The sequence below is a fragment of the Silurus meridionalis genome, chromosome 12, assembly GCF_014805685.1.
Source record: "Silurus meridionalis isolate SWU-2019-XX chromosome 12, ASM1480568v1, whole genome shotgun sequence".
NCBI lineage: Eukaryota > Metazoa > Chordata > Actinopteri > Siluriformes > Siluridae > Silurus > Silurus meridionalis.
The window spans coordinates 2,867,751-2,893,716 of record NC_060895.1 but is presented as its reverse complement, the minus strand read 5'-3'; the positions used below and the strand labels follow the sequence as shown (position 1 = coordinate 2,893,716).

The 25,966-nt window shown below is 39.9% G+C and overlaps 1 protein-coding gene across 7 annotated transcripts in view; it reads left to right on the top strand.

The window, feature by feature from the left end:
- The window catches only part of gria4a (glutamate receptor, ionotropic, AMPA 4a), a 63,271-nt gene that overhangs the window by 22,864 nt on the left and 14,441 nt on the right, over positions 1–25,966 (top strand). For 6 of the 7 annotated variants that reach the window (XR_006927546.1, XR_006927548.1, XM_046863192.1 and 3 more), the window contains exons 4-11: positions 2,187–2,371; positions 3,343–3,396; positions 3,632–3,790; positions 5,770–5,937; positions 6,483–6,587; positions 6,751–6,858; positions 16,714–16,920; positions 19,492–19,856. Coding sequence is in view for 5 of the 7 variants with exons in the window: in XM_046863192.1 (XP_046719148.1) it covers positions 2,187–2,371; positions 3,343–3,396; positions 3,632–3,790; positions 5,770–5,937; positions 6,483–6,587; positions 6,751–6,858; positions 16,714–16,920; positions 19,492–19,856 (1,351 nt within the window). In the remaining 2 variants the exon portion in view is untranslated. Of the gene's footprint in view, positions 1–2,186; positions 2,372–3,342; positions 3,397–3,631; positions 3,791–5,769; positions 5,938–6,482; positions 6,588–6,750; positions 6,859–7,355; positions 12,251–16,713; positions 16,921–19,491; positions 19,857–25,966 lie in introns of those variants that run through there. The other variant, XM_046863195.1, reaches the window with a different exon arrangement.

The following is a 25,966-nucleotide window of genomic DNA, read 5'->3' as shown; positions in this document are numbered from 1 at the left end:
AGGGATGTTGAATTTGCACAAGCCCTTGTAATTCTGTAACAGCTGGTTCTTAGTGCGGACTTGCTGTTTTCTTCTTCTTTCGGCTTCTCCCATTAGGGGTCACCACAGCGGATCAACCGAGTCCATAACCCCTGTCCTCTACATCTGCCTCTTTCGAACCAGCTAGCTGCATGTCTTTCCTCACCACATCCATAAACCTTCTCCTTGGCCTTCCTTTTTTCCTCCTACCTGGCGGCTACATTTTCCTTACTCATTCTTCTACGATATATGGACTTGCTCTCTGAAGGTGTGGAATTCATCCTGCTGCACCTTCAGAGGTCAAGTCAATGCCGGGATGGCTAACATCTATACCCGCAACTTCTAGATCCGTGTTCTTCCAAAGTCCAATAGTTTAAACCCCCCCCCCCGTCTCCTTTTCTAGTCCAGAAGTTCTTGAAGGTGGTGTGTGGACACCAGGAAGCTTTAGGCATGTTGTAAGCCCTTGTAATTATGTAACACTTACAGCTCTTAGTGTGGTCTAGCTCTCTGAGGGTGCAAAGTTAGTCCTGCTGAGAGGTCCTCCTCAGAGGTCAGGTCGATGGTGGGTATGGCCAAGATGAATCCATGTCCTCAACTTGTTCCACTCCTGGTGTACATCTTGGTTGAATTCCTATGTGGAATTTGTTTCTGACTCGGCAATTATCGTATAAATTCTGCTGTAAACAGTTACATGGTGCTCATGGACGGAGCACAGCAAAAGGGGAACCTAAAAACAATGAAAACAAGTCATGCAGCTGCATTGCAGGGGTGGGGGTGGGGGTAATTGGGTGGCGATGGCGCATAGTCAGGGATGTACTTACCAGGAGTGAATTGAGGAGAAATTAGATCATCCTGATAAGAAACATGAGTCAAAGATGAATGGTTGGTGGTCAAGCAGTACCTCAAGGTTGAGTGTGGCACCAAGGGTTTTCCTGAGAGATGTATATGAGGATGTATCTCCAGGGATTTACAGCCACCCAGCACAAGTGCAAGTCTCAGGTAGTGAGCCATCTACAATGAGATTCAGAGATATGGAGATGAGTGGGAAGGAGAAAATGAGTTGAGGGTCATCAGAGGACCAGGTAATGAGCCATGTGGAGGACAAGTGAAGGATGTGGATGGAGCAGATGTGGAGCCCCAGCCACTCAATTTAACTTGATATGACCGTCACTCCAGGCGACGCGCAGTTCATTGGCAAGCTGTGGCACTCTTTACAAAGCTTGTGAGGATGGACAGGAGGCTCTTGTGGTTAAAGCCCTCACTCTTTGTGGATGAAGACCTACTCACAACACACGCTTTTTCAATGTTCCTTCTGTAAACACACAGATTGGAGTGTGTGAGGAGTGTGTCTGGTCTGTTTGCACAAAGGACATCTGGTGGTCTTATGAAGCCAGGGTGTGTGTGTGTGTGTGTGTGTGTGTGTGTGTGTATATGTCTTTCTATCTGTCTCTGTATTTAGAAGGTGTTCGAAAGTCTATGACTCACAGCATCACATGTCAATTTAAGAGTATAGATTAGATAATCAGCTAATGGACATGCAAAAACACACACACACACACACACACACACACACACACACACACACACACACACCCTGCGTTGATAGACAGATTGTTCCAGCAGCGTAACAATGAGACAATTTAGTGGCCATCTGTTGTTTCTGGCATGCGTAACACACACACACACACACACACACACACACACACACACACACACATACATATACACGTATACACACACTGGATTAGAGAAATGAGGGTTCAAGGTGTTCATGAGTTCAAAAGAGTCAGAGGTAGGAGAAGTGTGGGCATACTGTATCTAGATCCTGCATAAGGAGTTTGGTGATGTCTAGAACCAGTTCAAGGAGTCTAATTAAACTAGTAAATTAAGTGGAGTAATGTAAATGTAATATAGGTTTAATAAGTTGAAGGAATCTTAAAAAAAAAAAAAGGCATTCCAGAGATATCTTGAACAAGTGTGAACACTTGTGATGCAGGTTCTAGAACTACTATGACGTGTATATAAAAGATATCTAGAAAAGATATTTCAAACTCCGAGCCAAGTGGTTCGAACACACAATCCGTCAGGTGCAGCTCAAAGAGTTTGTTTTCAAAAAATATATTTTTCGTCCTCCTTGAGTTGATTTAGTGCGATTTGTGTGTTGCCAGGATACACCATTCTTCAAGCCATCATGGAGAAAGCTGGCCAAAATGGATGGCTGGTGAGCGCAATCTGTGTGGAGAATTTTGGTGATGCTGCTTACCGACGCCTCCTCGAAGATCTGGAACGTCGCAACGAGAAGAAGTTTGTTGTTGATCTAGAAGCAGAACGACTCCAGAACTTTTTAGAGCAGGTAGGAGAAGTTTGGACATAACTGGGAGATGAAGAAAAGGTGGCCAGAAATCTAGAACAAGTGTAGTTCAGGATTTTCTGTTGCATTCATTGTTAACAGTTTGAAGACAAAATAGTGAAGCGGGTATGAACAGATTAGAGGCATCTAGAACTGTACATTGGAGGTGTCTAAGGTGGTCAAAGATATCTAGAAAAGAACCAGAAGACCCATCTTTAGAAATGTATAAAGCAGGCACACAGTTTGTGTCAATGTATAAAACTGCTTTAAGATTTGTAGATACGAGTGTATGTATATAACAGGTATGAACAGCTCAAAGATATCTAGGACAGGTATTAGGAATTTGGCGATATCATTAACAGAAGGGGTCCAGAGCCCAAAAAAGTTTTGAAAGAATTTCTAACCCATGTGTGAGGTGTTTGAAGATGTCAAGACAAGCTGTGAAATGTTTAGTATTTCCCACAATGGGTATTAAAAGCTAAAACATATCTAGAACAGAGATATCCAGAATAGGAATTAGGCATTTGGAGGAATGTAGTCTTAGTATGAGCAGTTTGAATTGATCTAGAACTCAAAAAGAGGCACCTCAAGCACAATGGAAGTTATTTTAGAGCTATCTATACGCATATATAAACAGACAGAGCACATTGTAGCACTTTTAAGCATTTTGAAGATTTTTAGAAGAGTGAGTAGAGCTATGTAAATCATGTACCTAGATGTTCAAGCATTTATAAACAGTTTGGCACTATCTAGAACAGGTATGAGTAGCTCAGCGGTAGTGTCAACAGGAATCAGAAGTTTGCACAACTATTACTGCAGATCTATGTCTCTCTCTCTCTCTCTCTCTCTCTCTCTCTCTCTCTCTCTCTATTTTTATTTCTATATCTCTCTTTCTAGTCCTTTTTGTATGATCGCTGTCTGATGGGTCACTTCCACTGTCTCAGTAACAGTGTGTATTTGTCTATCTTTTGCAGGTGGTGAGTGTAGGAAAACATGTGAAGGGTTATCATTACATCATTGGCAACCTGGTGAGTGCCTGGATGTGGTTTGTGTGGGGAGTGGTGGGGGGGTTAGTCAGTGTGTCCTCATAAAATGTGTGTGAAGAAGAAGGATATGTTTAATGCATGGTTGTATGTTGTATGTATGTAGGAGAAGAGTCACCCAAGTAAACATATTCCTTTCTTTTTCCTTTGCCTGTCTCTCTCTCTCTCTCTCTCTCTCTCTCTCTCTCTCTCTCTCTCTCTCTCTCTCTCTCTCTCTCAGGGCTTTAAGGACGTGTCTCTCGAGCGCTTTATGCATGGTGGAGCAAATGTCACCGGGTTCCAGCTGGTGGATTTCAGTAAGCCGATGGTGATCAAACTTATGCAGCGCTGGAACAAACTCGACCAGAGAGAATACCCAGGCTCTGAAACCCCACCCAAGGTACACACATAGCATCAAAAAAAGAAAAAGAAAAACACAGGGAACAGGAGTCACTTGAAAAGGTGGTCGAAGCTTGTTGTAAGGATCAAGCATCTGGCAACTTTAGTAGACCTGTGACCCTGGATTTCAAAACAAAGAAAGTTTATTGCATGTTCCCCTTGTCCCTGAAACTTTAACTTCCTAAGGAACCTAAGCTCTGGAATCATAGCCCTGAAACTTCATCCAAAGTTCTTTAGCAGATCAACCTACACACATTAAGAGCTTTGGAGATTTAATAGAGGAAAACACACAAATTGAGCCTATGAACTTATGAGCAACTTTCCCCAAAAATAAAACACAATCTCCAAGACCCCAGGTACTGAAATTTTATCCTAGATATTTTAGCCTAGCAGCTTTATCAGAGCAACACAATCTCATAAGGATCCTAGGATATCTCATAGAACTTTAGTCAAGGACACTATGCGTAAAAACATCAATAGAGGAAACTAAGCAGAGGAACCTTAGCTCAGGAACATAGAACTTAACAAGAACCTTTTTCCATTAACCCTATACATTTCAGCAAAGAAATATAAGAACAGTAATTTAAACCCAGGGCCCAAAGCCCAGAAACTTCATTTGAACTTTAAGATTTTTAACACAGGAAATGTAACCTAGGAACCTAAAGCACAAGAAACTGAACCTTTAGCAAAGAAACTTTTTTCCTAAATTTAGTCAGAAATAGGACCCAAATCCCCATCTCACATTTCAGAGCTTTCCAAAGACATTTAGAGCAGATTTGAAATTTTATTTGGCAATATAAATCTAAGTGTGGAAATAAAGTCTGTCAATCGATTAAGTTAACTTATGATTAATCGCAACTTAATCGCAGGTTTTTTTCTGTTCTTAATGTACCATAAATTAATACCAAAAGTATTTAATACTCTAATCAACATGGGCATGAACAAATATGGAGGCTTTATGCAAAATTTTGTTTATTATTAGTAAAACTGAACTCAACATAGAGCATGAAGACAAAATATTCTTGTAAAATATTTGAAAGTAATTGTGGTGTTTTAAAAAAATCATCATCAAAAAAATCATTTAAAGGAACTCCTGCTTTGTTTCCACACGGACGGTTTTAATTGCCGTATTTTAGCGCTCGGTTTGAGACTTGGCACAGAAGAAAAGTTTAGTGATTAAAAAGGTTTTGTTATTTATTTCTTTTTATATCTGAGTAAAGAAAGGAATTCGTGAATAAATGTGTGTTGTTCTGAATGTTTTTTTTTTTTCACAATTTTTTTTTCCATCAAGTGTATCTGTAATAAAGCTAGAATGCTTCTGTGACAAAGCCTTTAGCTTGTAATAGAAAACTCATTTAGTGTGTAGTGTGGTACTTCCATGGACGAGCAATGTTGCGATTCATTCAAGATTTAATCAGTTTGAAAATTGGTTGGAAAATGTCACTCTATCTATAATTCTCTAATAGTTATAACGTTTTTTTTTCTCTCTCTTTCTCTCTCACTCCATCTCCCATTCCATTCTTTGTCTGCATCTCTATTTATTTAATTATGTTGGCTTGAGCTTTCACCTTTATTGGCCTGCCTGTTATACAGCGCGATCAATAACCAAATAACCACAATGAAAACAACAATTCCATTTCCCTATCTGGCAGGAACGCTACCCACACACACACACACACACACACACACACACACACACACACACACAAACTAGTATACTTTTGAAAAAACCCATCCATAACATTTACCTCAGTATCCAAAGAAAACTATTTGTATTCTACTGTTGCAACAAAGATGGTTCCTGGGATCTCATTTTTTTTTGTCTGATCGTGTAGCTTTTCAGTTCGTCCAACAAGATTTGAGTGGTCAAATTAGGTATCATTCCTCTGAATATAGTCGGCTTAAAAACTGAACCAAAAACCAATTGAAAGTAAATAAGACGAAAAGAAAGAAAGCTCACAGTTGGTCTATATTCCTCAGTACACGTCCTCCCTGACCTACGACGCTGTGCTGGTGATGGCCGAAGCGTTCCGGAACCTACGGCGCCAGAAGATTGACATCACGCGTCGTGGGAATGCAGGAGACTGTCTGGCCAATCCAGCGGCTCCGTGGAACCAAGGCATTGACATGGAGCGCACCTTGAAACAGGTATTTCTTGACAGCATGGGTTATTATAATGTGTTAACAAAATGTAATTTATAACCCAAAAAAAATTCATGACCCAAAAAAAGATGTAATTTATAACCAAAAAAAAAAAAACACTGTAGAATGTGAATATATTGACAAAAGTATTGGGACACCTGACTTTCCGAGCCATATGTGCTTCTTCGAGACACACAGTTGTATTTGTCGTCTTTGGATCCGGGAGCAGGAAAATTTACCTTCAGCTAAACTAGAAGACCCCAAACCTGTTTCCTGTGCACAAAGCCAGCTATATATATACTTTCCAAAGCCTCCCAGGCCTTCTCACCTCACCTTCATCAGTACCTGACTTTGCTAACACATTTGTGGCTCCGCAAATCTCACAAAATCTCCACAAAATTGAGTGGAACATCTTCCCTGAAGAGTCACAGTGTGTTCAAAAGGAAGCACAGACCAATCTTCTGGTCAGGTGTCCACAAACATTTGTCCATAAAGTGTCCAGCTGGGAACATGTGAGGTAAAGGAGTTGACATGGTGTTTGCAATGTGTAGGTACGGATCGAAGGTCTAACAGGAAACATTCAGTTTGATCAGAATGGCCGCAGAGTGAACTACACTATGGATGTGTTTGAAATGATGAGCAATGGTCCACAAAAGGTACACACACACACACACACACACACACACACACACACACACACACACACACACACAGTATTTCAACTATATGTAGAAATAAACAAGCACACTAAGCAACCCACACTTACGCTTTCGTTGTGTGTGTGTGTGTGTGTGTGTGTGTGTGTGTGTGTGTTGACAGATCGGTTACTGGAATGACATGGATAAATTGGTACTGGTGCAAAGTGAGCTAGCAGGAGGAAACGGCTCAGCTGGGGAGAACAGAACAGTCATCGTCACCACCATCATGGTAATGCACGTGCATACACAAAGCGACACACAAACACACACACACACACACACACACACAGTTACTTTACAGAGAAAGAGAGAGAATCATAGAGCTTAAAATCAATTTTGTATTTAGCATTTCTTTTTTTTTTAAGTGCACACAAATTTTTTACCCAGAAAGTGCTTATTATGCTAAAGCTAATTATAGCCAGTTCTGAAAGTTGTCAATGTTTCCATTGCCACAGTTTTTGCAAAATAAAATAGCATATTTTGAATTAAAATTTTATATAAATATATTTGATGTATGGCAGTGAATGAATTAAAGCACAGCGACACAATAAAGCATGCTAGCATGCTAACCATGCTAGCACTAGGTAATACTTAGAAGCTCAGCGCTTCTAAGTGAAAGCCGTACATGAATGTATCTTAGCAGGTTCTCTCTCTCTCTCTCTCTCTCTCTCTCTCTCTCTCTCTCTCTCTCTCTCTTCTCTTTCTTTTTCCTGACGTTTTTTTAAGGCGATGGAGAATTTTACTTCAGCAGGTGGTTCATCTCTGCCAACGCTGCTGAAGAATCCAATCCTCAGACAGTGAGAGAAACACAGGATACAAGATGCCCCCCAAAGTAGATGCTGACATTACTCATTTACAACATGGACAAAAAAAAAACACAATATTTGCAAACTTTTTTTTTGTTAAGCATGTGTTTTCATTTGGTTTTAATGTCTTTTTTGAGGCACATGAGATGGTCAAGAAAGGAAAATGGACTTGTGTTTGATTAGGTAGACATTTCACCACAAATTTGAGACATTATGTTTGATCTTGCAGGTATGGGTTCAGTTTGTAACACAACAAGAGTTAGTAAATGGATGATGGTATAGTTTGTGCCACCCTTTATCTGATCTATCTTGTGAAAAACATGAGACCTTGGGAATACTCTGTTTCACCAAACTCTGAATGGAAGGTATAGGAAGGTATAGTGGTATAGTCAGTACCACTTTTTCTCTGATCATATTAAAAAGAATTAAAAGCTGCTTACTGAAATCAGAGAACGTAGGTATAGACTGTACCACGAAGCTCTGAATGGAAGGTATAGGAAGATATAAGGAGGGTCTAGTTTGCTAAATGAGAACTAAATGTAAAGGTGTATATATATGTATGATATAGTCTTGCTAACAAACGCTTGAGAACTTGGGAATAGACTCTACCACCAAGCTCTGTATGAAAGGTATTGGTGTAGTCTGAACCACCTTTTATCTGGTCCTGTTTAAAGTAGGTATTGGTTTAGTTTGTATCAGGGATATATAGGGATATACTCTGTACCATGCTTTATCTGATCTTGCTAATTAAAGCTTGAGAACTTGAGTATAGACTGTACCACCAAGCTCTGAAATTGAGGTATACAAAGGTAAAAAACTTTCTTCCGGCTACTCCCGTCATAGGGTCGCCACAGTGGATCCTCCGCATGTTTGATTTGGCACATGTTTTTACGCTGGATGCCCTGCCTAACGCAACCCTCCCCATTTATCCGGGCTTGGGACCGGCACTAAGAGTGGTTTGGGTTGGTTCCCTGACCGGAGGTATAAGGATATATATGTATATAGTCTGAACCAGCTTTTATCTGATTTTGTCTAAAGCAGGTATGGGTATATTTTGTAACAGAGAGGCAAAGTTTAAGGCATAGATTGTATAGTCTATAGTATGCTTTATCTGATATTACAAAAAACCTAACAAACTGGGGTATATACTGTACCACCAACTCTAAATAAAAGGTACAGGAAAGTCTATGATGGAGTAGTTTGTACCACATGTTATTTGATCTTTGTTCAAAGCAGTAATGGGTACAGTTTGTAACAGATATAGGTATATGGAGGTATATTCTGTACCAAACTTTATTTAGTCTTACTAACGAAAGCTTGAGAGCTTGGGCAAACCTGAAGAATTGAGGAATAGACTGTACCACCAAGCTCTGAATGGAAGGTATAGGAAGGTCTATAATGGTCTAGTCTGTACCACATATTGTCTGATCTTTGTTTAAAGCAGTTATGGGTACAGTTTGCAACATATAGAGAGGTATAGTTTCTACCACCATTTATCTGATCTAGCTTAGAAAAAGCTGAGTTTCTGAGTAGAGACTGTACCATAAAGTTCTGAATGGAAGTTATAGGAAAATATAAGGGGTCTTGTATAAATGAAGGTATAGTCACAATCATTTTTAATTTGATCATATTCAAATAAAATGGGTTTTTAATGAAACCTTTGAGAAAGTGGTGGTACAGTCGATGTATACCACCCACCTCATAATGAAAGGTATAGATCGCTATAGGCGCTATAGACTTTACTTCACTTAATCTGATTTTGACAAATTATGAGTATACTGAGCACAGGAGTCCATAACACACCCATTCATTGAGAGTTAGTCAGTTTTACCGTGTTACATGATCATTTTATAGTGTTGTCAGTTTCCAGGTGTTGATTAGCTATATTGTCCAGAGGGGTGCGATTCCGATTTACACTTCCAATGATTCCTAAAAGCAGAGGTGTTTGATCTTTTAAACAAAGGACATTCATTCTAACTACACATGTGCCGGAGCTGGTTTCAGTGCATCTTTAAACCGAGGGTTTACCCAAGAAATCCACTCAACTCTTACATGGAATTTCTATTTATTATTAACTATTGCCACCTATCATTAGCTAATGACTCTCTATCATTTTGGTCCCATTAGTGTTAGGCAAAATACTGAAACTGACATCTATCCTGGGAATCCTAGTATAGTATGAATTTAAACACTACAAACTTCAATTTATGATTTCTTCTAGACAGTTGTTCTGGGTTTTGTAAACCCAGTTTTGTAAAAGGTTCTGAAAACCTTTTACTGTACACACTAACACAAGCTGTGAACCTTCTTGCCACCAACTGGATATCTCCTCTAGTGTGAAGGAAAGATTGCATTCAGCTCCCCCTGGCCAATGGATCACAGGGTTGTCAAGTTATAGGGCTGTAATTTCAGGTACCAACCAGGTGATTGGCACCCTCCATGCTGTGGAGCCCCTACCAGGTGGTGTACAGAGTGACTAATGCACTGAGTATTCCACCATTCTCTATCTCCTGGGACTAAATGGTCCAAAACTAGCAGCTGCCACTCGAATGGGGGACAGAGAAATCAGAAAAGAGAAGCAAAGGACAACAAACAGCCTGCTGGCACTACTGTAACAACTGGGCAAGACATTTTTTTTGGTGATATCAGTGTGTTGACGGGTGAGATACAAAGCCTCTGTCTCCTTTTGGCCAATGCAGATGCCCAAGGTTTAAATGGTAACCTTGATAAAATGGTACCCATTGTATACCCATGTTCTTTTTTTGGGCACAGGCACACTGGCTCTGTTCCAGTCACTGTGTGACTCCACCATCATTTTTGTCTTGTGCTTAAACACCTTATGAGGTTGTACCATGCCAGAGGGATTCAATGTTATATTCAATGAGGCTTGCATGACGTGACTGCTTCAGACAAGGTTCCACTTAACTTCCCCATCCCCTCCTCACTGTCAAGCATGTCTGCCACAGAGAAGGACAAATTCAGCTTTCAAAATCTGAAGGGCAACAGACACTTGTTCACTGGACAACGAGGACCAAAAACATGTTTGACAGAGTTTTCGTGCCTATTTATACCCCCTCACTTTGGTGTCATTTCAATCTCTCAATCTTTTTTAAGCCAGGAGATCTTTATACTTGGTTTCTCCTCGCATTTTATTATGGATCAGACTAGAGGACACACTGTTTGACAGTTATAGCCCTGGAATTTCGACAAAAACTACTCTACCTTTTAACAGCTGCAATTTCCACGCACCATTTGGCAGAACTGATGAAGAACCTCTGAACAACCTCTTCATGATAAATACACAAGTCCCCTTGCCAGGACTCACTACTTCTCCTCTGAACAACATGTCTTTAGGTTAGTCTTTAAAAATTACTGAATTTCAGAGAAATCAGTTGCTTAAACAATTGCGAAGACTTTTGCGAAGATATATACAAAAGTGGTTCATTAGGGTAAGTTATTACAAAGGTCCTGACCAGTTTTTTCTTTTGTTTTTTTACACATTTCTTCCTTTCCAAATTTGCATAAATTCTTTCAGACTGCCGGGTAAAGTTTTCTCCAGCACATCCCCAAAATTCTCATTTGGTTTAAGATCTATACTGTGTGGTGGCCAAGCCATGTGTGAAAATTATATCTCATGCTCCCTAAACCAATCTTTCACAAATTAAGCCAGATGAATTCTGGAAGAAATATGCCTGTGCCATCATGGGGAGAAAACCCAAGAACCTAGACCTGAGCAACTGAAGCAACCCCAGATAATAGCACTGCCCCCACAGACTTGCACAATGCAGGCCAATCAATTGACCCTTCTGAAACATAGTAACATCTTTTTAGGACCACAGCATAAGTCCTCTGACATGTAGAAGAAATACGAAGGCACTCAGTGCATTTGTTAAATAATTTGTTGCATCCGAAATATTTAAATCAGAGCTGTTATTATCCAGTAGAAGGCTTTTACTTATTTGCTTAGTTAAATCCAGGTGGTTCAGACTGCACTATGTAAATTTAGAGAGTGACCCTGAAAGGGCAATATGCAGAAAAAAATGCAGTGTAATCTTTGTCCCTCAGTTCCCAGTGGTTGAGGACCTCGGTTTTAGAGGTTGTGCTACGTCATCATTTTATGGTTTTAAAATTAATTCCATTAGTAAAATCTAATTATATATTTTTCAACATTTTGTTCATTTTTAAAACTTTTTGCCAGTTTGTGCCACTTCGTATCTTGAATAATCAACTGTGAAATCAAAAAAGCTATCAAAAATCGATAAAGCAATTTAAAAAAATGTAAAAAATCCTCATACATTTTTTTTATTGAAATGAATGAATAAAATGTAGTTACATAGTGAACATAGTTACATAATAGATATAAAGTTATATAACTTTAATGGTAATTATTCAGATTTCTCTCAGTTGAATGTCAAAATGTTTTTGGTTATTTATTTATTTTGTTTTTAATTGAATTATAATTAATACATCCATTGCTTTATAAATTATTTAATTGAATTAATTGATTTGTCATGCTAATGTTATATTTGATCTGAGAAAGGTACACACATACACTTTCAGAAAAAGACACACACACACACACACACACACACACACACACAGATACACACAGGCACACAAAAAACAAGAATACTGCAGGAAACATGAGACACAGACTCACATTCAGTTTTTACTGCAGGAAATGTGAGCTGCACACACACAAAACACACACACATACACACACACACACAAAAACAGCTCTAGTAAAGAAAATGTGAGCTACTTGAGGAAACCTGTGCTAGTCTTAAAATACACACACACACACACACACACAACTGCACAAATATTAATAATACACAAATATTCATAAAGATGCAGAGACACAGAGACTGTAGGAAATGTGATTTGATTAAATACACAACCTCCACAAATTCAGCATTGTGATGTGTTTTTGGTTCAAAATGTGTGCATTATGAGGACTTTATGTACTACACAGTACCGAAACCTTTTCTAGAAAACCAGAGCTGTGTTTTTCTCACTGCTGTTTCCAGTGAGACGGTGTTTGATTTTACAATCGTTAATGGTGGACAAATGGGTTAAAGTTCGGGGAGAAATTATTTTGAATGAGAAGCTGATACTGTGTTGGATTATTGGATTTATAGTCTGTAAAGGCGACAATGCAAGGTACACAACACGTTTGAAGATAATTGGCAGTTGTTTCCAAGCTGTAAAAACAACTGAACAGTCTGAAGATTTAGGGTGTTTCCTTAACGGTCCAACAACCTGGTGGCAACCTGGCCGAAAGGGACTTCTGATCAGAAGGGTCATGAGTTCAATACGCAGGACCACCAAGTTACTACCATACCTTTCTGCAATGACTCACTGCTATAGCTTCTACAACTGTTGGACCTACCCTTGTTGGATTTAAAAATCCCCAAAAAATATGAAAATGGTAGCTCAGTAAATGAGGCTCTGGGTTACCGACTGGAAGGTCAGGGGTTTAAACCAAAGTATCGCCAAGCTGCCACTCTTTGACCCTTGAGCACAGCCCTTAACCCTTTGTGCTCCAGGGAGCTATATCATGTCTGACCCTCAGCTTCCTAACATTACATGGGATATGTGCAGTAAGATTTTCACTGTGTTGACCAGTAAAAGGCCCCTTTTACCTCTTGTAACAAAATCCAGAATGCAAATCATTGACTGGTGTAAATCTGCCCAAAGCAGTCTGAGAGCAAAAAGAAAGTAGACCAGCTATAAACGGTTTTGATTTTGCTTTCTGTCACAGTTTTTGCCTCTCAGGGGTACCCTGGACTTGAGGTAGTCTGCATTTAGTAAAATTCGACTCACATTAGCTATGGCTTGTGAGAAAAAACTTGGGACGTGGCCTGCACAGCAATGTTTAGGTTGGTAAAATGGTTTCATTGTATCTGAAACTACCTATTACCCATCAAAATGCTAACCTATAACCCTTAACTGATCACACATTTTTATCTGTTCTAAATTTACCTTAAATTAGTATTTTGGTCTGGGGAAATGGGATATAAGACTCTATTCCATTACCACAGTAGATGGCGTTAATGCTCTACTTAAGAATGCCAACCGCTAATAAAGAAGAAAGTTATAATTGCGCTTATTTTATATTTATTTATTAATTAATATTTTTAATAAAATGGGCAAACAGAAATCTACACTGTGTTAATTGGGCGTTAAGAAAATTTGTGCGGTTAAATTACATTTGCATTAACGCGTTATTAACTGGTTAATTTTGACAGTCCAGTACAGATGTACTGTCCTCTAAAAATAACAAACAGCCATTACTGTCAAAATAGCTGCCAACAAAAGTGAGTACACCCTAAGTGAACATGTCAAAACTGTGTCTAAAGTGTGAACCTTGTGTGAGCACCATTGTTATCGAGCACTGCCCTAATCCTCCTGCATGGCATTCAGCAGAGCTGCACAGGTTGTTGCTGGGATCCTCTTCCACTCCTCCATAATGGATGTTAGACACATGGTGCTTTTCCACCTTCTGCTTGAGGATGCCCCACCGCCCCACAGGTGCTCAATAGCGCTCATGTCTGGAGACATACTTGGCTACTCCATCACCTTTACCTTCCTCAGCAAGGCAGTTGTCATCTTTTCGGTGTGTTTGGGGTCGTTATTATGTTGGAAAACTGCCATTCTGACCAGTTTCTGAAGGAAGGGCATCATGTTTTGCTTTAGAACGTCACAGTACATGTTGGTTTTCCTCAATGAACCACAGCTCCCCAGTAGCAGCAAAACTCATGCAGCCCCAGACCATGATGATGCCACCACCATGCTCGACTGTAGGCAAGGAACAATTTTCTTGGTGCTCCTCACCAGGGCGTCACCACACATGCTGGACACCATCTGAGCCAAACAAGTTCATCTTAGTCTCATCAGGACATGGTTCTAGTAATTCATGCTTTTGGACAGGTTGTCACACTGTTGTTGGCTTTTTTTGTAAACCAGCTTCAAAAAAGGCTTCCTTCTGGGACGACACTCATGCAAACGTGTTGCAGTGTGCGGTGTACAGTCTGATAAGTGGACCTTCCGCTTCTGAAACCTCTAAAGCAATGCTGCAGCACACTGTCTTGCGAGTCCTGTTCCGAGTGAACCCCGCCTGGGAAAACCTCTGTATGCCCTGACCACTAAACTGTAACTCAGTTACAGGGTGTTACCAATCTTCTTACATCCTTGGCATCTTTGTGAAGAGCAACAATTCTAATTCTCAAATCCTCAGAGAGTCTTTCAATGAGGTGCCATGTTGAGCTCTGTGGCAGGAAGATCTTTCACAGCAACCCATGGAATGCATATCTTCATGTAGCTGGCTTTGAGTGATGCTGGAACAGGTTTGAGGTCTTGTAGTTCAAGTAAAAGGAAATTTTTATGTTCCCATATCCAAAGACGTTCTATACAATCGTGTGCCTCTAACAGTTTGAGGAAGAAGCACATATGGCTGGACAAGTCAGATGTCCCAATACTTTCTATTTTTACAATATATTATCAGCCATCCCACTTTTCTTGGGTTAGTAAATGAAAAGTCATGTTTGTTCATGCACATTTGTTGGTACCCACTAGCAATATATTCAAATGATGTAGATAAAGCAGAGCACAGTGTGTGTGTGTGTGTGTGTGTGTGTGTGTGTGTGTGTGTGTGTGTGTGCCTCCAAACCAAACCTAATGAACATACTTTAATGGAGGTTGTCACAGTGACACAGGCAAACTAGCTTTATTTTTATGCTTTACACACACACACACACACACACACACACACACACACACACACACACACACCATGTCATGACCATCTAAAGAGAATAATCAGTCTCTCTTGTCTTTTACTGTCTTTCTCTCTCACTCTCTCTCTCCCTCCTGCCATCTCTTCTCTTTCGGCCTCACATTTCATCCTTTATCTCACACAGAGAGGCATTAGCGGCATGCTGCGGAGGTTCTGTGCGTGTGTGTGCATGTGTTTGTGTGTGTGTGTGTGTGTGTGTGTGTGTGTGTGTGTGTGTGTGTGTCTATAATTACTGCACAGTTTGAAAGCAACACCTCAACGTTGTGTTTTCATTATTTTCTGTCCCAATCCCAGGTTGCCACACAAACACACCCACCCACACACACACACCCTTTGCGAGGACCTTTCCATTGACATCATTACTAATTCAGCTAATTAATGCTCAGGCTCAAATAAACCTTAACCTTAGGAACTGAAACTGGTAACTTTTTTGCTCTTTTTTGCAACAAATTCTGCACAAAAAATTCAAACATTTATAAAAAAATAAAAAGCTACAAAAGGAATTGTTTAGAACTGTCAGATGTTCCTATCATTATGGGGACACTTGGTCCCTATTAATCTATTATCACATACATACATACATACACACACACACACACACACACACACACACACACACACACACACACACACACGCATGAAAACAATATTGCAAATGTGATATTTATAAACAGCCTTTCCACTCGCAGCCATTTTCCTGTTAATCCTGACCTTTTCTCAAGCATAACGGCGTGTTCAATTTGTGCTTTCTGACGCGCCAAAGGTGAAGGCGTTTTACACGCTCACCGATTAAGTGGTAAAAGTCACGAGAACGACGTCGCTAGGCAACTGTGGGAAACATAGCCACGGAGCATTGGCTACACAATGTCTTGCCTAGCTAGCATATCGTGCAAACAGGTTAGGGCATTAAAGCGTAAAAGCAAAAGAAAAACTTCTAGAATTTCTGTAAGACTATATTGCTGTAAGATGGGTAATAATTTGACAACTAAACAACTTTCCAGAGCGCAGTATGGTCATCAATATAGACAAAAGTCCTCGGACAGCTGACTTTTCCAGCCAAATTGTTTTTTTCCTCAAACTTTTACCACAACATTTTATAGGATGTCTTTGGATGAAATTTTCCCTTCACTTGAACTAGGAGACCCAAACCTGTTCCAGCACTAAAATTCACAAAGCTATGAAGGTTTACATGGTTTGGAGTGGAAGATCTCCTGCTATAGAGCTCTGACCTCAACCTTATTAAACATCTTTGACACTTTAAATATATTCTATATGGCCCAAGTATATCATCACTTATGATCGACTATTCTTGATATTGTATTGATTTTGAGAACCTGGATATGTCTAGAAATACTATTCTGGTCATTATCACTAGAGGCTCTCACAATGACCCTGCAGTTATAGAGAAGTTGTAACATTATCAGTATTAATTAATGGCAAGTTGTATTTTTGTATTCTCTTTTTCTTCTCTGTGTGTTAGGAAGGACCATATGTGATGCTGAAAAAAAACTGGGAGCTGTATCAAGGGAACGATCAGTACGAGGGATATTGTGTGGATCTGGCGTCTGAAATCGCTGATCACATCGGAATTAAGTACAAAATCTCCATTGTTCCAGATGGGAAGTATGGTGCAAGGGATCCAGAGACCAAGATCTGGAACGGGATGGTGGGGGAGCTGGTGTACGGGGTATGACTGTCTGTGTGTTTCTGTCTGTGTTTGTGTCCATTAGGCATGTACAGAATTCAGCTTCATTGCATGACTTCATTGCATGACTAGTTACTGTTTGGTGATTAAAATCCCAAAGAGAGTAAAAAAAAACCTGAAAATGCTAAAAATATTGTTGGGTAGTGTTAAAAACTCCAAAAATTCCCCTGTTGCCATCCTATATTCTTAAACACATCGAAAATAGGGTCTTGAAAACATTCAGGTTTTCTAAACCAGACTTTAAATGAGAACATGGGACTGTGGGGATTTTTGGATCTAGCATCATTTAACAAAGTTCTGTCTGTTTTATATCCTATAAAAGCTACATGAAATATTGAAAATCAGAATTAAAAGACCTTGAAAACATTTTAAAACCCAGGTCACTGAAAGTAGAGAACTTGTGAAACACTAAAATACAGGGATTATAGGGCTCTGGAAACATAGGAACCAAGTAGACACAAGGCCCTGGAAAAATAAGTTCCTCAATATACAGAGCATGTAAAAATTACACAGAGAACATAGAACCTGGGATTAACAGGTCAATAGAAACAGAAGACCTTAGAAAATATAGGACCTTGCAATTATTTAACATCGGAAAAACAAGTACATGGAAAACATCAGAATTAAGTATACATTAGACCTGGGAAATGTATGACGTTTGAAAATAGACTTTAGACTGATTGACTGTGACTAAGTAAACAAAGATCATGAAGTATTTATTGCTAAAGACTTTGAAGCACTTCTGTAAGTCACTCTGCATTTACATGTAAAGATCTTTAGAAATATATGAACTGAGGAGCATTGCTATGAAAACAGGACCATGGTAATATTGGACGTTGGAAAGAATCAAAGGAGCAAATGGCCCCTGATACAGAGGATTATTAAAATATAGGACCTCTTAAAGACAGATAATTGGAAAAGGACCTCAGAAACAAGTAACCAGGGACACATAGAACCTTGGAATAATTAGACTTGGGAAACATAAGACCTTGGAAACATAAGACTTAGGAAACATTGGGCCCTGAAATCATGCAATTTGGGAAACAATGGACGTGTGACTTGGAAAAATTGGACGTTGAAAACATAGAACTTGGAAAACACTGGACCTTGCAATTATAATACTTGGGGAACATTGGCCCTTGGGATCATAAAATCTGGGAAACAATGGACCTTGGAAACATGTGACTTTGAAAACAGCCCTTGAAAACATACAACTTGGGAAACATTGGTCCTTGTAATTCTAAGTCTTTGGAAACTCTGGACATTGAAATAAAACAATTTGGGATGAAATGGACCTTGGAATCATGTGACTTGGAAAACATTAGGGCTCAAAAGCATACAACTTGGGAAACATTGGACCTTGGAAACATACAACATGGGGAAAAATTGGACTTTGGAAATATATGAATTGGGAAACATTGGATCTTGAAATCACATGAGAGGTAACATTGGGCCTTGGAAACATAGGGCCTATAAATCCAATGTGGGACCTAGAAATCATAGTACATTGAGAATGTAGGGCCTGAGGCACTGGAAAATAATGTACCCTGGGAAAATAGGTTTGCCGTTACAATGTACAAAAAAATAAGTGTAGGTCCAATTAGAGCACAGATTAATTTACCACAGATGTGCTTGTTATTTAGCAGAGATTACATAAGGACCACCCTGTGCATTTGTGCTGTTTTGTGTCATTAATTACTTCGATGAAGAAGCCAGTAAAATTGGTTGTCTGGGGGAAAAAACAGGCGGAGGAAATACAGTCACAGATGTGGGGAAGTGTTTGGCAGCCTTCTGTCTGTGAATGCTAGCTGTGAAGCTCCCCACCTGCTCCAACGCACAATTTTGGAAAAGAACACCTGGCCTAAGGTCTCCAAAGCCTGCAGGGGAAACGTTCTTGTTCCACCTCTCTTTTACCTTATCTCTTACTCTCCTTTTTCTCCTTTTTCCTCTCTTTTTTCCTGCCTTGCTTGGTGACAAACAGCTTGTCCGTTATTCCTCCATCAAAATTACTGCATTTAATTGCATTCATTTACAATGAAAAAGAATGCTGCACAGTTAGCATCTTTGGTATGCTTAGCATGGATTTGCGATTTTAAAATGACAACGCAGAAAAATTACGGTTTTGATGTTCTCTTTGGTTGGTGAAATGGGTCTCTTCAGGGTACATATGCTAATGCAACTTACTATTTGTGTGTGTTTGGGTGCATTACCAAATATTTGAGACATGGCTAGGGATATGGCTGCTTTTTAAAATGTTTAATGGAATAAAGCAACTAGCATAGTTATTAAACATGAGTAGTTGATTAATCTATACATATTATACTGTATATATTATTTATATAAACAAGTGTTCACTCATCTTACAGCATGGCAAGCTAATAACTGACAGAACGACAATAATTCAGTTTGTATTAGCGTTTGTTTAGCTAAAATGCTAATGGACGGTTACACAAATTGCTTGTCAGATTAGTTTTTAAGCTAACCAGCTAATTGCAAACAGCATTACATATATTTATTTTGTTTCTCACACCCCTCCCCCTTGTCTCATCTCAGAAAGCCGAGATTGCGGTAGCTCCTTTAACGATCACCCTGGTGAGGGAGGAAGTGATCGACTTCTCCAAACCCTTCATGAGCCTCGGGATCTCGATTATGATCAAAAAGCCGCAGAAGTCCAAGCCGGGGGTGTTCTCATTCCTCGACCCATTGGCCTACGAGATCTGGATGTGCATCGTGTTCGCCTACATCGGGGTGAGCGTCGTGCTCTTCCTTGTCAGCCGCTTCAGTCCATACGAGTGGAAAAGAGACGAGGCCGACGAAGAACCAGATGCCGATCAACCACCCAATGAGTTTGGCATCTTTAACAGCCTGTGGTTCAGCCTTGGAGCCTTCATGCAACAGGGCTGCGACTTCACGCCCAGGTAAACAGCATGTGTGGTTTGGGACACGCCCCTACGGGGACAGATCTGATGGTCTTTCAGGGTATTTTCATTTGTTGTTCGAATCGACTGAACACTAAATGTTCTAGTGATGATTTGACTCTTGAAGGTAACTCTTGAAGCAAACAGCATGTGTGGTTTGGGACACGTCCCTACGGGGACAGATCTGATGGTCTTTCAGGGTATTTTCATTTGTTGTTCGAATCGACTGAACACTAAATGTTCTAGTGATGATTTGACGTAGGGAGCAGGATTGAGAACACATCCATTTGACAAATCCATTTCCTACTGTGCGCTGACCCAAAGCTTACCCAAAAAACTAAAAAAAATTTATATTTAGAACATTTATGTGGCACGGCATATCAAGAGAGGAACAAATTCCCACGGGGCCCCTTGCAATTCACATGTGAAGAAAAGCTATATGACAAGAAGTGGTAACTCAGTGTCTACAGTGTTGGACTTCTGTTTGGAGGGTCATGAGTACAAACTCTGTTGTCACTGCTGGGCCCTTTTTAGTTTTTAACCTTCAGTTGTATTAACGCAATCATTACAAAAACAATGAAGCATTTTAAGTCACGAGAAGATGCCTTTCGTCTGCACTGCTGCAAAGTAAATAAAGTAAATAAATGCTAGGCAGAACATGACGCATTAATGTAGTTTTTATTATTATATATTATAATTAGATTACATTATGCACCACAATATACTACGTTAAACAAGAATTATATGTCCAGTACAGCCATAAAACTCTATCTGTGACTTGATTGGTTTAGCTATTGCTAATGAGAAGCAGCATAGCAGATCTACTGTGGCGTAGCATTTCACCAAACCTCTCTACTCTCAAGTCCTATAAATCAACTCTTGCTATCGTCAACCCAAGTTCTCATGACTGAACTAACTTTACTGCTAGCCTAATGCTAGTTGTTGAACCTCACTGTTCTGACAGCAAAGCAGTTAACCAGATGCTAATTACCAAAGCTTACAGCTAAAACACTTAGCAAAAGACTGTTTGAGGTTGCACTTTAAAGCACATTGGAGGTTTGACCTATGTTTCTGTACTCTCCTTAATCTGTAATAAGGTCCTTGAGAGGACAGATGTTCCCTGTTGACACACACACATGCACACACAAACACACACATACATATGCACACACTGTCTGATCACCAAACCCCAAAACTAACTCTGACAGATCAGTGTGCTTTGAACATTTGGAACAAAACTCAGTGAGGAGGAACAGTAAATCTGCAGGGATAAGGTTTGGAACAAGTCTCACACTGATCAGAACAGTCATGAGGAGAAGGAGGGAGGGAAGAAGGGAAGGAGGGAGGGAAAAAAGAAAAAAGTGAAGAGGGGGAAGCATAGAAAATGGAAGGATTGAAAAATCAAACAAATATAGAGGTAAAGGAGAGAGCAAATGAAGGAGGGAGAGGCTAGGGTAAAAGAAAGAGTGAGGAAAAGGGAAAGAGAAAACAAGGTGAAGAGAGGTGAAAGGATAGATAGATGAAAGCTAAGAACTTGGGAACATTAGCCTAGCATGTATCTACAGTACATACCATTCATGAAGAGACTGACACAAACACGCTAACATTAGCATTCGAGTTAGCTTCATCAGCAGGTTGTGCTGTGTACTTTAGCTAGCTACACTGAAGCCTGTGTGTGTGTGTGTGTGTGTGTGTGTGTGTGTGTGTGTGTTTGTGTGTGTGTGTGTGTGTGTTAGAGATAGAGAGAGAGAGAGAGAGAGAGAGAGAGAGAGAGAGAAAGTGAAGACAGTGGCAGTGCTAAATTGATTTTTCATCATCAAGCCCAACTTGAGGTGAAAGAGAAGAAAGATCGATTCATCCTCCTTTCTATCTTTCTTTCCGCTTTTGCTCTCCATCTTTCTCTCACTTTCTGTCACTCTTTGTTGTGACCCTTCTGCTTATTTTAGCAACATTTCCTCTCTGTGGTATTGCCGTCTGTATTACTCTGTTGCTGACTGAATTAAGGAAAGGGCAGTAAAGGAGAGAAAAAAAGCAATAAAGGAAGAAAAGAGAGATAACAGCATCAGGATTACACTGTAACAGACGTAGAGACCGTGCACTGTTTGAAATATGAGCAGGATGCCTTGGAAGCCCTTTCCTTGCTGATATAGGGAGAACCTGAGCGGAGTGGGTATCGGGAATGGAGGGTGGCGTAAGGGGGGATAGTTGCTGACTTGTCAGATTCTGCTAGATTGCATTTTGATCACAAGAGCATTTTAGGGCAGTGTTGTCTCTCAGACAGTCCTCATATCTCCTCATAAAATACATTAACCTTTAGTTTTATCTCCTGGCCAAATGCAGTAGGAAACAATCCAACATTCTTAACCTTTCTGCTGGATACGATAGAGATACAAGGTGCTATCAAAAACTTACAAGTCCAGTTTTGTAAAACACAAATAGATGGTAGCACAAGGCTGCACGCACAGTCACAGGCAACACCGCCCTGTCACCGAGCTCTCCTCAGATGTGAAACAACATGATCTCACTTCTGCACCCAGCCTACTCAGCAGATTTGGCTCCTGCAGACTTCAGACCTCTTCTCTCGTTTCGATACCATTGCTGATATCCAGCATGAATCAAGAAGGTGCTTGACATGCTTTGGAAAGAAGACTTCTAGGACACATTCCAGGACCACTGAGAGCACTGTATTGCTGTGCAAGGGGACTATTTTGAAGGTACTAGTGTGTAAATGTAGGTAATAGTAGATTGTAACTTAATACTTTCTTGTAAACAGAGGTAGTCTCGAAACTTTTCGATAGCACCGCCTAATGCAGTAGAGAAACAACATTTTGTGGTCAGGCTACCCCTAAACCTAAACATAAAATTACATGATGTTTTTGCTAAGACATCTTTAGATGAGGGGGGTATGGGGGTGCACTCAGCACCAGTGTTTCCAGTTTGATTGTCTATGCAGTTCTACATGTTCTCTCTCTGTCCGTCTGGGTTTCTTAGTGTTGTCCGGTATCCCCCTCCATCGCAAAACAACATGTAGGTGAACTTGTGACTTTAGTTCAATATACATGTAGGTGCTTAACACTTGTCACATGTAGTTTAGAGCACAGTGAAATTCTTTCTTCACATATTCCAGCAATGTTAGGATAATGGGGTCAGAAATGATACAGAGCCCCTGGGGCACTAAGAGTTAAGGGTCTTGCTCAAGAAACCCAAGAGTGGCAGCTTGGCAAAACCAGGGCTTGAACCCCAACCTTCCGATCAGTAACCCAGAACCTGTGTGTAAAGACAGGATGCTTCAAATATGAGTGAGAAAAAGTAAGAGAGACATTTACTCTGTCATCAAAAGATTAAGTCTGTTAATCTAGGTATCTGCTCGCTCATTAATGCAGAAAAAGGCATATAGACTAGATACTGTACCCTTGCTCATAGGCCCCCTAACCACTGAGCTACCAACTCCCCAAGTGAAGACAGGATTCTTCAAAAAGAAGAAGTGTCATCAAAAGATTAAGTGTTTCAACTTCAAAAAATCTTCAAAAAATCTTTTGTTGAAAGATTTATGATCAAACTCTTGATGTCACCCAGATGAGGATGGGTTCCCTTTTTGAGTCTGGTTCCTCTCAAGGTTTCTTCCTCATAACATCTAAGGGAGTTTTTCCTTGCCACAGTTGCCACGGCTTGCTCATCAGGGACAAATTCACACCATTCACCATCACTGTTGATTTGTGTAAAGCTGCTTTGAGACAATGTCTGTTGTGAAAAGCGCTATACAAATAAACTTGACTTGACTTGAAAAAACTTGACAAAAAGTCTAAGAATCTCAGGAATCCAAAAGGGCTAAAATGGCCGTATGCTGAAAGGGATGGGGCGTTATTCTCTGCCAGTCAGTCGCTTGGTATCTGTGCGCTCATGACTGCAGAAAAGGTTAGATATTGTAGATAATGTGGCCTTGCCCAAGGGCACCCAGTGTGGCAGCTTGGCGATGGTGCCGTTCAAACCCTGACCTTCCAACTGTAACCCACAGCCTTAACCACTGACTGATCACCTTCCCAAGTGTGTGTGAAGACAGGATTCTTCAAAATCCAGTCAATCACTTGGTAGATGTCAAGACACCGTGTCTTGACATGTCTCAGAAAAGGTCATCCTCCTCATCCTTAGGATTCCTATTGGGTGGTAATGGACGAATGTGCAAATTGGGGGCAAAAACAAAAATCGCTTTTATTTGCAATCTTGTGCACTATGTTGAAGGTCTATAGATGACAATGTTGACATCCTCTGTTCAAATCAAATTTAATTGCATGTTTTGTAGGAAGCAGGAAGGCATCTGGATATTGCTCTGCCCTTTTTGATTCACCGATCACCGTTACCATAGAAATGGTATAAAAAAGGCTACTGTGGTCAAACCTTTGCACTTGTTGTTATGGTGATACACAAAGTCTCGGCAACTGCAACAACCTGGGAAATATGTATTTTTGTTGCTTGAGCCAAAGATAAGGCATTGCTTTTGCAGTATTTAATGGTCAAGTCACATCTTGACTTGGTTGCCAAGTTCCCCTAGATCCATGTTTAGTGGGAATCTAATACCTTCCAAGGTTCTTCTGTGTGTCTCCTGGGGAACTCCTTGAAGTTTTGATGTTTTATTTAGGACCCTGTAGTCGATTGTTTCCCTTTCAGGAAAAGTTCCTATGCTTGTGTGTGTGTGTGTGTGTGTGTGTGTGTGTGTGTGTGTGTGTGTGTGTGTGTGTGTTGCCCTGTCTACCTCATCATCTTTTTTTTTTTGGTTTGCTAGTTAATTCCTCTGCAGTGCATCAGCAACTGTAGCCATGTTTAAAAGTTAAAAAGACAGGATTCTTCAAAAACGAGTGACAGAGAAAAAGAAAGAGAAAGAGACTGACTAAGTGTCCTCTAATTTTAGTCTCTGAAATCAATAGAGTTTGGCAGCAGGATGTTCCTCATTAGATTTACACAGCTACAGAGGGAAAGAGATGACGATGTGGAGAGAGAGAGAGAGAGAGAGAGAGAGAGAGAGAGAGAGAGAGAGAAGCCAGGTTGGTGTGCATATACAAACAAAATAACTAATTTAAAAAAAGCTAAATAATAAATAAGGATTAACAGGAAAAAGCAAGGACTACGAAACAATACAAGAATGAAAAATTAAAAAATTAAATATAAAGAAAGAAAGTAAAGAAGAAAGGGGATATGTAAGGAAGAAAAGAAGCTAGCAATAAAGGAAAGGAAAGGAAAGGAAAGGAAAGGAAAGGAAAGGAAAGGAAAGGAAAGGAAAGGAAATGAAAGGAAAGAAGGGAAAGGAAAGGAAACTAAAAGGAAAAATGAAATGAAAAAGAATGTTATTAGGCAAACCCAAGAAAAATAGCTATTAGAAATAACACATTTAAACAAGAAATTAAAAAGGTAAAGAAAAAATATAATGAAGGGAGAAATTAGAATTGACACAGAAAAAGAAAAAAGCTGTTGTGAAAATAATAAAGAATTTAAACAAATGAAAAAGGGGAAGAAGGCAAAAATGGAAAGGCGGAGGAAAGAGAGAAAAACCTCGATGATCTACTCGTTGTTATTGAAGTACAGAAGGTGGAATAAACTGGAATGCTAAGGAAAGTAGAAAAAATTTTGTATGAAAGAAAAACTATTAAAGCGAATCAATACATGTATAAATACCACTCAACAGAACATTGTTGCTAAACACGTCCAAAACATGGATGCCAAATGTCTTCTAGCTGACAACTGAGGCCAATACTTTACCAACCTAGAAAGCATATATACTTATATATTAGCTAATACATCATCAGTCCTGGGTGGTATGAAGGTGCACCCAGAGTTCCAGGGTCCCTAGTTCAACCAGGTTACTGTCTCTTTGAAGTTTCACGTGTTCTTCCTGTGTCCATGAGGGCTTCCTCATGGTATTCTGTTTCTGCCCACCACTTAAAAACCTGTAGGTGTACCTGTAAGGGTGTGAAAAGGCAGATCATAAATGACATTAGCTTCTTGAGTGTCCGAAAAAGACAACTGTTGTTTTTTTCACTCAGCTATCAAACAAAGCTAGCTTTAAAAAAGACATCCTGAAACCACAACGTTTTTGCTTTTCTGTACTTTGTAATTTG